Source organism: Schistocerca serialis, chromosome 2 (assembly GCF_023864345.2).
Source record: "Schistocerca serialis cubense isolate TAMUIC-IGC-003099 chromosome 2, iqSchSeri2.2, whole genome shotgun sequence".
NCBI lineage: Eukaryota > Metazoa > Arthropoda > Insecta > Orthoptera > Acrididae > Schistocerca > Schistocerca serialis.
This window is the reverse complement of record NC_064639.1, coordinates 240,678,045-240,692,416: the sequence shown is the minus strand read 5'-3', so window position 1 is coordinate 240,692,416 and position 14,372 is coordinate 240,678,045. Positions and strand designations below refer to the sequence as shown.

At 37.5% G+C, this 14,372-nt stretch overlaps 1 protein-coding gene across 6 annotated transcripts in view; it reads right to left on the bottom strand.

Annotated features, from left to right (window-relative positions):
• LOC126456985 (ring canal kelch homolog) overlaps positions 1–14,372 on the bottom strand; it is a 140,944-nt gene that overhangs the window by 96,634 nt on the left and 29,938 nt on the right. For all 6 annotated transcript variants that reach the window (XM_050092941.1, XM_050092942.1, XM_050092944.1 and 3 more), the window contains 2 exons: positions 13,142–13,317; positions 6,458–6,554 (listed from right to left, as the gene is read on the bottom strand). In XM_050092941.1, coding sequence (XP_049948898.1) covers positions 6,458–6,554; positions 13,142–13,317 — 273 coding nt within the window. The remainder of the gene's footprint in view (positions 1–6,457; positions 6,555–13,141; positions 13,318–14,372) is intronic.

Genomic DNA, 14,372 nt, shown 5'->3' with positions numbered 1-14,372 from the left:
AGATAAAGAAGCAACAGTGTTAAACTTACATGAAGTCTCAACTTTTTAAATGAGGTGGCCAAGATAGTGTGACAACAAAACCTTGACAGCGAGTAATTTGGGGAACTAGTGAGAGACAGGCTAAACTGGGAAAGAAAGTGCACACAAGGAGTAAGTGCTGGATTGTGGAAAAGAGATGCTGGTTATCCTATGAGGTAAAATATAAGCACAGTTAAAGGAGCAAGAGCAAAGCAAAGAATATTAGATGATGATGATAATGAACATAGTTTTAGGGTGTAAAAGTTGGGTCATCCATGTCAATGATATCAGAGTTGACTGCCTTATTCACAAGGTCATTGAAGATGTAACAAAAACCAGATTTGGATGAGGTTGGGCTCCAAATTGGCAGTGACTTTTTATTAAAAAAATGCTTTAATTTACTTCAGAACCACAGGAAACTTAAATGTGGGTGGCTGGAATGGGGTTTGAACTATCAGTGCCTTGAATACTGTGCCAACTCTCTCAGTAAATGATCAAGAGAAGAAATTACATACTAAACTAGTCAAAACGAACTAAATTGTACAACATATTCAATAAACCACACACTGCAGAAAGAAAAGGAAGTGAATAAATTGAGGCAGAGGAAACAAGAGGCAGAATACAATATGGAAGGAAGTGATAAAAGAAGAGTATGAAATAACCAAAATTGTGGTGATAAGTAGGGAAAGGGGTCTGGGAAGGGAGGGGAGGGGAGGGGAGGGGAGGGGAAGAAGGGGGAAACAGAATTATAAAAACTATGTGGCTAAGTGACAGTGAATAAAGAAAATGGGTGAAAAACAACAACATTAACACATTTATGCTGGCACTGTGAATTTTGTTTCACACAATGGAGGAGAGGTTGTATTCAAATGCCCTGAGCTACTATTTTAATATATTGGACTTTTATTTTTAAAAGAATAAGAGATCACATAAAATAATTTTACACCAAATTGACCACAATTATGTGATATGTTGCAACAAAATATGAGGAGGGCAGCACTCGAGATGTTAGTTGAATTGTAGGTAGCACAGTAAGGAAAGAAGAAAACAGGAAGAAGATGTACCAAACTGTGAAGAAAAAGCAAAAGAGAAACAGTGAACGATCCAAGCTCAAGATGTGCAGCATCAAGCGAATTGCAAGAACCACACTATCATGGTTGTGTGGTCACAGTGTTGGAGTGCAAACTGTGTTCAAATCGCTCACGTGTTCCGTGTCCCATATCCCCCCCTCCCCCCCCCCCTCCCCACAAAAAAAAAAGAATTATGGACTTCCCAACCAGTCTCTGACATTCTCTCTCGTAGTCTTGGCAACTGTCATACTATACATTGCTTATAGAATATGTATCATCTGATACGAATATATTACTGTCACAAGTAAACGTGATGAATAGTGAAAGCAGGTGAGATGCAGCATAGACCTCTCACAGAAATGAAAACAACTACTAAGGAATTCAAGAATCACAAATTATGAAACAGAGTACAAGAGTCATAACATGTGGTACTTGTGGAGAATAAATAGGAGGTACGTACGTCTGAAAGTCCCTTCCTTACACCTCACTGTGCAAACGGATGTTACATCACAACATACACAAATATGAAAACAGCAAACAGACACGTCAATGAGGGGGGGGGGGGGGGGGGGGGGGGGGGGACCAGGGAGATTTGAACACAGGTCTCCGCCACTCCCCCATCACAGTCCAAATCCATGATCACATAACCACGATGCCATGGATACTCAAACTCGCTCAATGTTGCACGTATTCTTGAGCTTAGACCGTACACTATTTCTATTTTGCTTCTTTTTTCAAAGTTCAGTACACCTTCTTCCTCTTTTCATGCTTGATCTGTGTTCAGTTTTCAATGGGCTATTCACTGAGCCATCTTACCACTAAATCTGAGGGGGGTGTGATGTGGAGATTCCCCTTTAAGAAACTACTTATATTATGCCTCTCTGTCATTATCTGGAGCACAGTTGTGCAATAAGGGATCCTTACCTATTACAGTTGTCAGAGGACCCTGAAAAAGTTTGAAAAAGAGCAATTAATTTTATTTTATTTTATTACAAAAGAGGGGAGAGAAAGTCAATATGTGATAAGAATGTTGGGATGACCATAATTAAAACAAAGGCATTTTGCACTGTAGCTAAATATTTTCGCGAAATTTCAGTCACAAACTTTTTCCTCTGAACGTCAAAATACATTGTTGCCTCCTTTTCACACAGGGGGCAATGAGCATTGCAACAACATAAGAGAAATCAAGAGATTCCACATAAGGATTTGGGCATTCTTTTTTCTTTCATACTATTTGAGAGTGAAAGAGGAAAGAGATAGTTTGAAAGTACTGACTTGTACGCTCTAACATGCAAAGGTAAGTGCGATTTTCAAATTAATGGTGTGGATGTAGATGAAAGGACATGTTTTGACAGTTGCCTTTGATTTTGGTGGGGCAGCTGATATGGCTCCTATGTGAAGTCAGAAAGAGATTGCAATATAGTTTTTAAAAAACATAGATGTCACAAAAAAGCAGTAAGTGCAGGACAGTGAGTAGGAGCAGTTTGCATGTGACTATAGGGTATCATTCACATTAGAAAGCACTGCATGGAAGATATCACTAAACAACAGAATATCAATAGTGCCAGGGAAGAGTAGAGAGGATTTTGAATGGGATCCTATTTCAGAGCATGAAACAAGATACTCAAGCAAGACTGCTGTGCTGTTGTCTCCCATTCCCTCTTACTTCACAACTTGATCCCTTCCAGTCACTTTTTTCAAACTGCCCTATCCCATATTTTTTTTTTTTTTTTTTTTTTTGGTCCAGGCCATAGTGCTCTTCCAATCTCATTACAAACTGAACTTTTGTAACACAAATACAAGGGCGTGGTGAAAAGTAATGTCTTAGAATTTTTTATGTGAAAAAACTTAAAAGCTTTCTAAATAAAACAAATGTTATTAACATTGTACATCTTCATTCTTCATGTCTACATATTTATTTCTCAAAATAATCATCCTGGCAACAAACACATTTCTCCAAACGAGAGACCAGTTTGTTAAGACCATCGCTGTAGAATGGCTGACTTTGTTGATGGAGGCATAACCTCACCTCTGCTTACACCACTTCATCACTATCAAAATGAAGTCCTGCAATGTTTTCTTTGAGTTTTGGGAACACAGGAAAATCGGATGGGTCAAAGTCAGGACTGAAGGAGGATGATCAACAACGCTGAACCCAAGGTGTTGAACTGTTGCAGACATTGCAGCATCCGTGTGTGGTCTGGCATTGCATGCTGAAGGAGTGGGTGCTCCACATGTGGATGAACTCTCTGAATTTGAAATTAGATTACAGCACGCTGTTTCTGACACACAGACATAGTTACATTACACACAGCAATGTTAACACTGCAATTCAGAGCCCTCCAGTGGCAGAGGGCTGCAAATATGTAGACATGAAGAATAAAGATGCAGAATGTTAATAACATTTGTTTTATTTAAAAAGCTCTAAGCGTTCTCACAGGAAAAATTTGGAGGCATTACTTTTCAGCACTTCCTCCTATTAGTTCTAATAGTAAATAAGAGTGATTTAATTGTGAAGTGGATAAGTTTCAGACTATAGCTCTGAAGCCTAGGAATTCAGTTCCCAGTTGACCTTACATTTTTCTCTGTAAATTAGCACTTCTTTCATCTCTGACAACTGTTAAACTAAAAATATTAAGTTGCATCATGGCTTGCAGTCAATTTTAAACTGCAGGATCTATGTAACTGGCTGGCAGCATCTGTTCAAAGGTCATAGGAAGACTTGCGCATACTGGCTCCAACAGGAAAATGCCTAACACAGCACTGTGGTGTTTCTGGTATTGGATGCCACAGAGGTCAAATGCCCGCCAGAGGAGATGGACTTAGATAACTGTTAGTGTGCACTCTGACCACGCAGTGAGAGTGCCACAATCTTGCCACGTGAATACAGCAGCCAGTAATGGTCCGTGTTGCCAGTATAGAGGCAGGCACCAAACACACAGCCATTCAGGTCAGTGCTCATACTTGATACTTTTGGATCCACCTTTGCTGTACTAGGACTGCTTGATAACTCACTTGCTTGTACCCACTTATTGTTTTTGGTCACATCTCAGATTTGTCTCTCTACTGCTCTTGACCTTGTCTCATTGTCATGGAGACGGCTTCGTGTGGCACCTCACTTTTGTCTAGGTTGATTGTCCTTGCCTGTTGTATTGGCCGCAGTCTGTATGTTGCAGTTCATTTGCCTTCCATTAGCTTGGATTACTCTTCTGCAGGCGACTCTCCCATCTTGTGGCTTCCTCTGTTCCTCGGTTTCTTACAGAACTCCGATGTGCACGCCGATATCTGGCTATCCGCAGATATAGCTGTGTTCAAACTATCAGGCTGAGGGTGAATTTGCTGTGGTGTGAGTATGTTTGCAGTGAAGACCATACCCATCTGAATTAGTTCAAATACTACTGTTCATATTCTTGTGTAACAGTATGTGGCTGTCAAAGATATACCATAGTTTAAATGCATCATCACATAAATTACATTGTATTTTGTTCAATAAGCATGGAAGTATATTATAAGTTTATCATCTTAACCCTTTCAGATCCGAATTTTTTTTTAGAGAAGGAAAATTTTTCTTTACGTGGTAATGTTCTTAGGTGACTTTTTAATAGTTTTAGACACAAGGTTTATACAAAATTATGCACCTGTTTTCAAAATGTACTTTGCACACTAGGCTTCTTTATATGGACTACGATAACTAATTACAAAATATTCTCTACTGCAATAAATAGCAAAATGATCATTATTCATTAACTACCATGCAAAATAACAATAACAATATTCAATTATACAGTGGAATATAGCAAACCAACCACATCCATGTGTTCTGGTAATCATGAGCTACTATGCACTGCTACACTGACTTGCTAATACTTTCACAGTGATGCCCAACAGTTGGCAGCACTTGTTCACGATGAAAAGGCTGAACATTCACAAATGTGAACCTCAGATTTGCATTTGGAAAAAAATACTTTGGTAGCACCTAAGATGCCATAAAAGTTGATGTACATAATTGTAGCCAGAGGTTTTGAAAGGGTTTAAGAACATAATGATATCCACAGAGTTACTTCTTACACTTATATAAATTGGGCAAATAAAACAAGCTGGTGTGCAATTCAATATCCAGAGATTTTTACTTCATATATATTGTACTTTATGAAAGAGTACAAAATTATTTTAGTATTTACTCCTACAGGTCCTCAACAGTAAAACATCAGATAATTATTCAGGCTGTAGTAAGAATAATTCTAGGCTTTGCCATTGTCACAATTCACACACTAGCAGTTGTAAATATGTAGAAATTACCAGTTTTTAGTTCCGATAAGTGCAGTAATCATTGTGTGTTTGGGCTAAGCTATATTATTTTAGGAAAATGAAGATTTTGTCATCACAAGAGCTATTTTGCAGTCACTTTGCTCCACCGTATTTCATTATGTCACAGGTGCAAATGTTTAGAAGAACTGTCTTTGATGGCATGTGAACACATCAAAAAATTGGTCCAATGTAATAAATCATGTAATGACATCCACAGAGAACTGTATGTACATATTATGCTGCCATGCTGCTATGGAAACTTACGATCACAGTGCACATACTATCTGTTGTGGCTAATATTAATGTCACGGAGCCATTCTGTTTTGAGGAGGGATTAGTGTTTAACCTTAGTTAATGGAGAGGGGGGGGGGGGGGGGCAGCATGAGCAGTACTTCAAGTGTTTATCTGAACATCAATAACTATGGAATGATATTCATATAATTAACACACTTTGAAATATAAAGTATTTTAAAATTTGTCATTTATAAAAACCAATGCAATTCAATTTCAATGTTAGGTTAAAACTGCAGAATTCCCTCAGATTTTACTAACTGGAATAGTTTGAGATTTCCCTGGCTATTCCAGGTAAAATGTAATTCCTTAAGAATTTCAGGTTCTCCAGAAGAATCACCACCTTGTGCCAAGTTGGTTGCATGGTTCCAACAGCATGGTGTCTCAATGAGCATAGGAAGTGTATAAGGGATTGATGCAACAAATATTTCCAGAAACTTTGATTCATTACCCATCACACTACTCTGATCCCACATCCTGTAATTTCTTTCCCCATGTGGTCTCACAGAGATAGTGTACAAACACCTAAAGAAGTAAAAACTGCAATCCTATGGGAAACATATGCATTTTCTTACCCTTTAAATCTCATGAAATATTTTCTCTTTACTTAATTGTTCTTATCTACATCATCATGTACCACAGTACTTAATGCTGAACTTCAACTTAATATAAACCTCATAATCATAAACATACTATAACTCAAGAAACAATTGCCGACTAGGCATGCAAACAGTATTTCATTATAGTATGAATATACAACCAAGACAAACCTTTTCTTCTGAAGGAACTGTAAGTCTGTCACTGCAAATCAGTTTTGCCACTTGCTGAGGAGAAAGAGTTAGAAATTCTTCACACTCTACTACTTCACTGAAACAAATATAACAATTATGTTTCTTAGGCAATCTATCTCTCTTTCAAAATGAAGGCAATAAGCATAAATTATTTTCACAATAGCAGAAAACATACATAATTTATGTTTGTATTTCAGCTTTAAAAACCATGGCAGACAAATATGGATTAAAACTGAGTGCAGATCGAGAACCCTGCTGTTCATTTGTAATGTTCTTACTGCTTCACTTATACATGCTCGACTCACCCTCCCTCACAGCTCGATTTTCACCAGAACCTCTCTCCTACCTTCATTACACAAAAGTTCTCCTCCATGCCTTGCAAGATAGGCATGAAATCAGTGCAGTAGCTCCGACCCATGAAAAGCAGGGCCAATCAAACCTGAACTATTAAACTTTACAGAACCATGTGGTAGATGGTGTGTCTGTAGCATTTAGGACCTCAAAGCATAACACAGTTTACAACATGCATTTCATTCGCTATTAGTGACACAATGCCAAACAGGCAGTGGAATTTTTACCGTAGGTATAGGAGTAAGCCCTCTGTGTTGTAACATTATTCCTACTGATGTGGCAACTACCACTAGAATAGTTCAAATATCCATGCAGACAATGCATAGATAATCTATTCTGCTACTAATGTAACACTTACTTCCCTACTGAAGCAATGCATATGAGGATGCAGATTATCACACACTAGACACATCTATGGCAAAATGGTCACTAAAATTAAACTAGGATTGAAAAGAGATACAAACATGTCCTACTACCCAAAAGTAAAGTTACATATGCATGAAAAGAAAGTAACAAAATCAGAAATCACAGTTTCTTTCAACTGGCAAAATGAGAAATGAAATTTATCAGGACTTTCACAGTAAAATCTCCCTCCCAGGACACTGAACAAGAAGAATTTAGCTGGTCTCAATAAGATGAGAAACAATTAAGTCAGTTCTCAAATGAAACCTGTCATTATCCAATATGCTCCTCACACCACCCACAATAGTGTCCTGTCAACTTTCCACCTCTGTGATATCCTGGTCATACTGTATGATCCATCTCAATCCATTTTGTTATCACGTGTTTCAGGCATTTATTAACAGCTCTACTATGAAACTTATCTACATGTATTTATTTGTACTTACCATATCAAGAAATGTTAGAAAATATAACAATGTTACTTTTATGGCACATAATATGGAATAAATAGCTTTTTTCTAATGAAACAAGATGAATCAAAGGGGAAATTAAAGTGGTTCCGTGCCTTGTAAGAACAAAATTTTTTGTTTAGTTTAATCCCCAAACATGTTTTATCAATGTTGTTGCGCCATCTGTTTGGTCCACTTAAAGTTGCATTAAGAGGTCGTCAATTCAGCTCTGATCAACAAGTGAAGGAAGCTGCATAACCAAAGACTTTTTTTTTCTGCAGAGGGTATCAAATAGCTTGTGCAATGGTGGAGCAAAAGCATTAAAAAGGAGGGAGCCTATGTTGAAAAATGGTATCAATAAAAATTGTAGACTCTTGCTGTAAAAAATTATAGAAATTGAGTGTAGATACTTACTGACCCATGTTCAGTATACGTACAAATTATCTCTAGGTTAGAAACATGTTGACATATTCATTATTATTTTTTGCAAGCATGAGAACAGTGCTTAAAATTACATTATCACAATTTGTCTTTCTTGTAATAATGTCCCTGAGAAGTTGCCCTTCTTCATTTATTTCTTTTAGGATGTTTTTGACTTTTTCTCCATTCCTGTGAACCCTTCATATTTAGATTTCTAATGTTTCTGGCTGCCGATATTTTTATAAAACTCACTGTCCAGCTCTCACTCCCATACACCAGCACACTCCAGACAAAATGCTTAGTGAACATGTTCCTTGTCTTGATGTTCATCTGTTTGCTTGATATGAGACTTGGTAACCTGAAATGCATATTTGCAGTGGGCTATTTCTGGAGTGCTTCTGTAATCTTTAGAAGTGATGCACCTTAAATAGCAAACCTATTTAGCTGTGCAAGTGCGAGTGCTATGTTTGCAGTGATTTGCCGACTACTCTTGCCTACTGCTAACAGCTATTTTGTTTTTATTAGTGTTTACCTTTAATTTAAATAGAAATTACCTGACATAGTCAGCGTGGAGACAGTGATCTGTAACCTTGAAAAGTTGTAGATTTCATCAAAACCTTTCTTTGGCCAAGACTGCAATGTAGAAAATGGTTATCACCATTATTTGACCCAGACTGCAATGTAGAAAACAGTGATCATTGTTTTCTACATTTTGATCTCAATCAAATAAAGGTTTCGATAAAATCTACATTTAATTTATATGTTTTTAATGTAACCGGCAATATTTTTGTCATTCTGTTCACATTCTTTCATGACTCTGCCACTAAAGCAATACCACTGTCAATCTGTTAGCATAGGCTATTTCTTAATATATTTTAATTTCCTTTCCCTCTCTTTGAAGACATTGCTCCCTTCTTCAACACACAAAGAAAAAGATACTGAAAGGGGGTAGCATTGTCCGCCTCTTTTTTTTATTTAAGTGTTCTTTCACTGCCAGTAATACTTATTAATGTGCACTTCTTCCTACACAGTTTCCAGATTAAACTATCTTTCCAGCTGACTCCCTCTTTCTTGACATAATAAAATGTTAGTTTTAAATTTCCTTTGCCAATTTTCTTTTGAAAATCTATAAAAATTACAAAGGTCTTCCAGTTTCCTCTCCAATATCACCCATGTCACAAAAAGTACTTTACTAGTTCTTTTGTCGATTGAGAGGTGAACCGATAATTTGTGAAATTAATCTGCTGACTGTGAATCCCTCGATATCAGCTGTATTTCGTACTATCCAATAGTGACATACGAAAATTTTTGCTGGATCGGGACTCAAATCTGGATTTCCTAATTATTGTCAGCAGTCGCGACGCTCCATTCTTTCAAACATGCACGTAAGCATTACAAGCCTTGATGGGCACATGACGGTAACAACACTGGTCTCCATTCCTCCCTGTTGTGGGAATCCAAGTAATATTGTGAGCATTATGCGATAAATTTAGTGGATTACAGTTTAAGGATGTAGAATGCGACATGTGAAAGTTTGGGTCAGTCCAGATAGCATGCATGGATAGCCAAAGGGTTAAAGCGAATGCCCATGATAAAGCTAGAAATCTAGGTTTCAGTCCGATCTGGCATAGATTTTATGTCATTACCGGGTAGTAGAACTATCCTAACACAGCCGATGACAAGGAGTTCACAGTCGCTGAATTAATTTTGAAAATATTTCCTACAGCTGTGGGTTGTCAACAGTGTCTGTACTTTCAGATATGCATGTAACAACTGATGTTTCTTTTATATGTACAGAAGCGTCTATGAATTTTTGGCTTTTTCTTTGCAGTCTACATTTACATTAACAAGGAGTTTTTCACTTTCCATTAAATTTTTTTAGTCTTATTATTTTTTAGGAATTTCACTGGTGTGTGATAACCTACACTGCTTATTCAATTTAATTTTCAGTGATAGTGGAGTCCCAATTCATCAACCTCTGAGATTTCCTACAACACTTATCATTTTCATCTGTGATTTCTTTATCATTAAACTGATTTTCTATCTGTTCTTTCAAGTGACTCTCATGTTTCTTCATTATCTGTCATTATACAGGGTGTACCACCTAACTTTGTCACCTCATATATTTCCAAAATGAATCAAAATGTGAAAAATTCAATTGACCAGGGATGCACCTATGTCAGGGGCTCACACAATGAGCAGAAATGCACAATTCATAAATGTACACAAACATAACTTTCATCACAAAGTTACATTTTTTCTACAGAAATAAAAACTTTAGTGATGGCAGAATTAGTTTCACTGCTCTGAATCTTGCATCTTCTGGAACACTTAGACTTTAAATAATTGAAACAGTTCCACAGTTTCCGATGTAATGACATTATGCAAGTCGCGACGCTCGAATCGACAAACTTGCAAGGACATTTTATGGAAACAAAATAAATGCATCAGTAGCTGTTTTGTATTAGAGGAGTTGTGGTATTACAAACCTAATTTGGAGCAGTTGTTAACACAATTTAGAGAAGCCTACCAAGAATGTGTGTTTATGCCTGATGGTGTGGGATGTGCTAATAGTTATTATGATTTTAGGCAGGGTCGGTATCAATCTCTGTGGTATACACATTAGAGCCTCTGTAAGTAAAAACCTCAAAAGTCATACCTCAGACGCACAGCTGAAGGCCATCCTAGAAAATTGCCTCGTGATTAAGGAGGCATCCAATATTATAGAGTAAAATGGTTAGGCTTACAGTTATTGCAAAAAAGAAAATAATGAGAACTGCATTCACTGGAGATTTGAAAAGATTCATAGGCTGTATGAAGTACTGTATTTCACAGGATGGTGTCATACTACATATACAGAGAGAAGAAGCAAGAAAAACATAGTTCAGAAGGTGATGCAACGAGAGCGAGGACAAGCAAATGACTTTCACTATTCTCAAATGCAAGCAGGGACATGTGCCTGCACAAACTGCCAGGGTGTCTTTCAACAGTTCATTAGTCATCCTCTGTTGCGCAAGATGAACCGGTGGCCTTGGTAGGCCCCCACCACTCTTCCTCTTCGCTGGAGTCTACTCCAGTAATTCCGGGATACCCACTAAGTGATGCCACAGCTCCGCGTTCACCAAGGTTAGCTGCCTCGGCAGTAGGTCAGGACGTGCTGGACAGGCTTGGATATGTTCCAACTGCGTCTCCGGACACAAGTAGGTATAAAAAGGGCAGTACTTTGTTTCTAGTCACAGTAATCCTTGTTCTGTGCATTATGGCAGAAACTGTGGCAGCATTGCCTCCTTTTAAATCTACATATTTCAAAAGGTATGAGGTTTAGAACAATGAAATCAAGTGTGCTGTCACTAATTGTGCCTCTGGTTTTCACTTATGTAGAAAAAAAACATATGTAACTTTGTTTTGAAAGTGATGTTGGTTTACTTTTACACATTTTGTACATTCCTGCCCATTGTATAAAGCCCCTGACAAAGGTAGATCCCAGGCCAATTGCATTTTTCACATTTTGTTTCGCTATGGAAACATTTGATATGGCAGAGTTACGTGGGACACCCTGTATTTCCATCTTTGTTCTTTTCAGATCTTAGCCCTGCTCTTGTTTGATTGTACTTTAACGTATGCTGCACCAATTCAATTTTCTCCACTATATAAATGGACTACTTTTCCTTTGCTTCTGTACAGTCGCTAGTACTACAAATTTTTGTCTCTTATAGTTTTTTACATTATTACCATTTCTAAGTTTCTTTCTGGTTATAGTAAGGTCTAGTTTCTTTTATCTGCAGTTTTCTTGGCTACAGCTATCTCATCTCTATGATCTAATCTGCAAACTTTATTATTCCATACTTTGGATAGTTTTGGTCTAAGGCATTATCATCATTCTAGTCTCAAGGGTTTTCCTTCTGTCTACAAGTTTTCTTTGATTTCATCAAATCATATTCCCTCTCTTAAGTCCAAACTGGTTTTCTGCTATTCTTGCACTTGATTCCACCTTATCTGCAGCTAGAAAATGATTACTCTTCACAGATTGGCCTGGATAACTGTGGCATGACTGGAATTGCTTTCCGTAATGTGGCCTGGATAATATTTTGTCAATCTGGAATCTATATGGTAAGATCCAAAGAAGCTGTCTACTTTTTGGAACTTTGAAGATTATGTTGGTAATTACCATCTGATGTTGGTCACACTAGAATTGATATCTTGCACCTGAGAAATCCCGATCTGTCACACCAAATTTCCCCAGGTTTATTTTCTTTATAAGAACCGTCGCAGCACTGAAGTCAACCACAGCCACTACATTGCCATTTTATATAGTTATCTCCAGAAGACTGTTAATATGTAAACATTCTAGCACCATGGCTTGAAGCTGGAAATTATGTTCGAATAATAAACACATCAGCTGATTTACGACTGGCATTCAATAATTATATCTGTCACAGATGTCATAATGTGTGTATTGCTTTACAGACTAATTTAGCATGTACAACATTAGTACTGCAACACCGTTCCTTCTTCCTGCCTCATCTCTGCTAGAACAGAAATTATAATTGCCTCACACTTCAAGCACACTAATTTTCCCACTTCAAGCACACTAATTTAACTTTTCTTTGTTTCCTTCTTTAGTTCTTCAGCTTACTAACTCTTGAAGAGGTCTGGCTATCCTAGGAATGGTATTATTCTAGGCTGGCTTGCAACCAGTTAAATTCTGGGTTCAGAAATTCCTGATCAGTAACGTAAGTCCCTTTAGAGTTTCCTTCATCATAGCTATCTTTTGGGTAGGTTTATACAATGGTATCCCACTGCCTCCTGCACTTACTGTCAGCCGCTCATATCCGGGGAACAGAATCCGCTTGCAGATGCTGCTAAAGGGGCTGTGTGTGTGTGTGTGTGTGTGTGTGTGTGTGTGGGAAGGGGGGGGGGGGGGGAATCACATGTTTTTGCAGCCCCCTATATACAACTCAGACGGCTTTCCCTGGATGATTTCCAAGTCACTTCTAACTCACCATGTAAAATAAGTTATAGTATTTTTTATTTAACTTACGGAAAGTGTTGCTCAATATATGTTTCAGCATGGCTTAGTAACTCCAGACAGCCATGGAGGTCAGCAAAAGCTCTGATTCCCAAGCAGTTGGTTGGATGAAGTTGAGCTTGCAAGAAGTCACAGCAAGCATCTCGCACATATGTCAGCTGAAGTAAATTTGCTGCTGGCAGTAAAACCTGTAATCATTTGCTAATAGTAACAACCAACCTTCACAATTCAAATAATATACCACACTTACAAATATTAAAATAATACATAAAAGGAAGATACAAGGAGATACACTGCTTCACTTAATGTTTTAATGACAGTCTAATAGCAAAACAGAATCTGCACTACACAAATAAAGACCGTATTAAAAGTTCAACAATATGTTTGACTAGCTGTGAGTAAGTAAGTGGAGCACACTGTAGTATCAGTTTCTTTATTAGTTGTGAAGAGATACAGTTGCTGAGTATAGCTAAATTTCAGTGATAATACAGAAAAACTGAATGTATATCCAGACAAGAAAAACAAATTCCTGGCTTTTTCCTGGTTAAAAATACACTTTTTCGAATGTGAAAATACACTATACCACAGGTGAAAGTACATTTTTTCCATGTTAAATGACAATATACTTTCCATCAGAGCTGTAAAACTTATCAGTTCTTTTAACAGTAAAGGTTTCATACAGCAGTATAGAAGTTCTTGGCACTTTAGGAAACAGGACCCTGGGAAGATCTTCAAGGAGCAGCAACATGTACACTGCATATTTTTGTATTCCAAAAGTATAAAAATGAATTCCCCAAACACAGTATGGTAGCTTCCAAAGTACTGAAATCGAGATCGCGTTGTGCTTTTGTCAGCCAATCACAGCTCACCACATGATATTGCCACCCAATGACAGGAGGTATTTAGAGCGCAGGACACATGATATAGTCAGCCAATAGCAACAGCACTGTTAAGTAGCATGAACACACAAATATGAAAAGTTAAAGTTTTAAATTAATATACAAACAGTACAGCTGTAAGAAAAGCTGAGCTATCACACAGAATATTGGTCTTTAAAATTTTTTTTGCTGTTTTTATTTTTTTCTGGAATTGCAGCAGCTAAATATTTCTGACAAGCACAATTGTAAATTTCAAAGCTGTGCACCAAACATTTGGTGGGTTAGCCGGCTGAATACATGTTCTGTCGAGCACTTCAACTCATCCATATAATAGCCAATTACATGTGAAATTACTCAAGAACTCA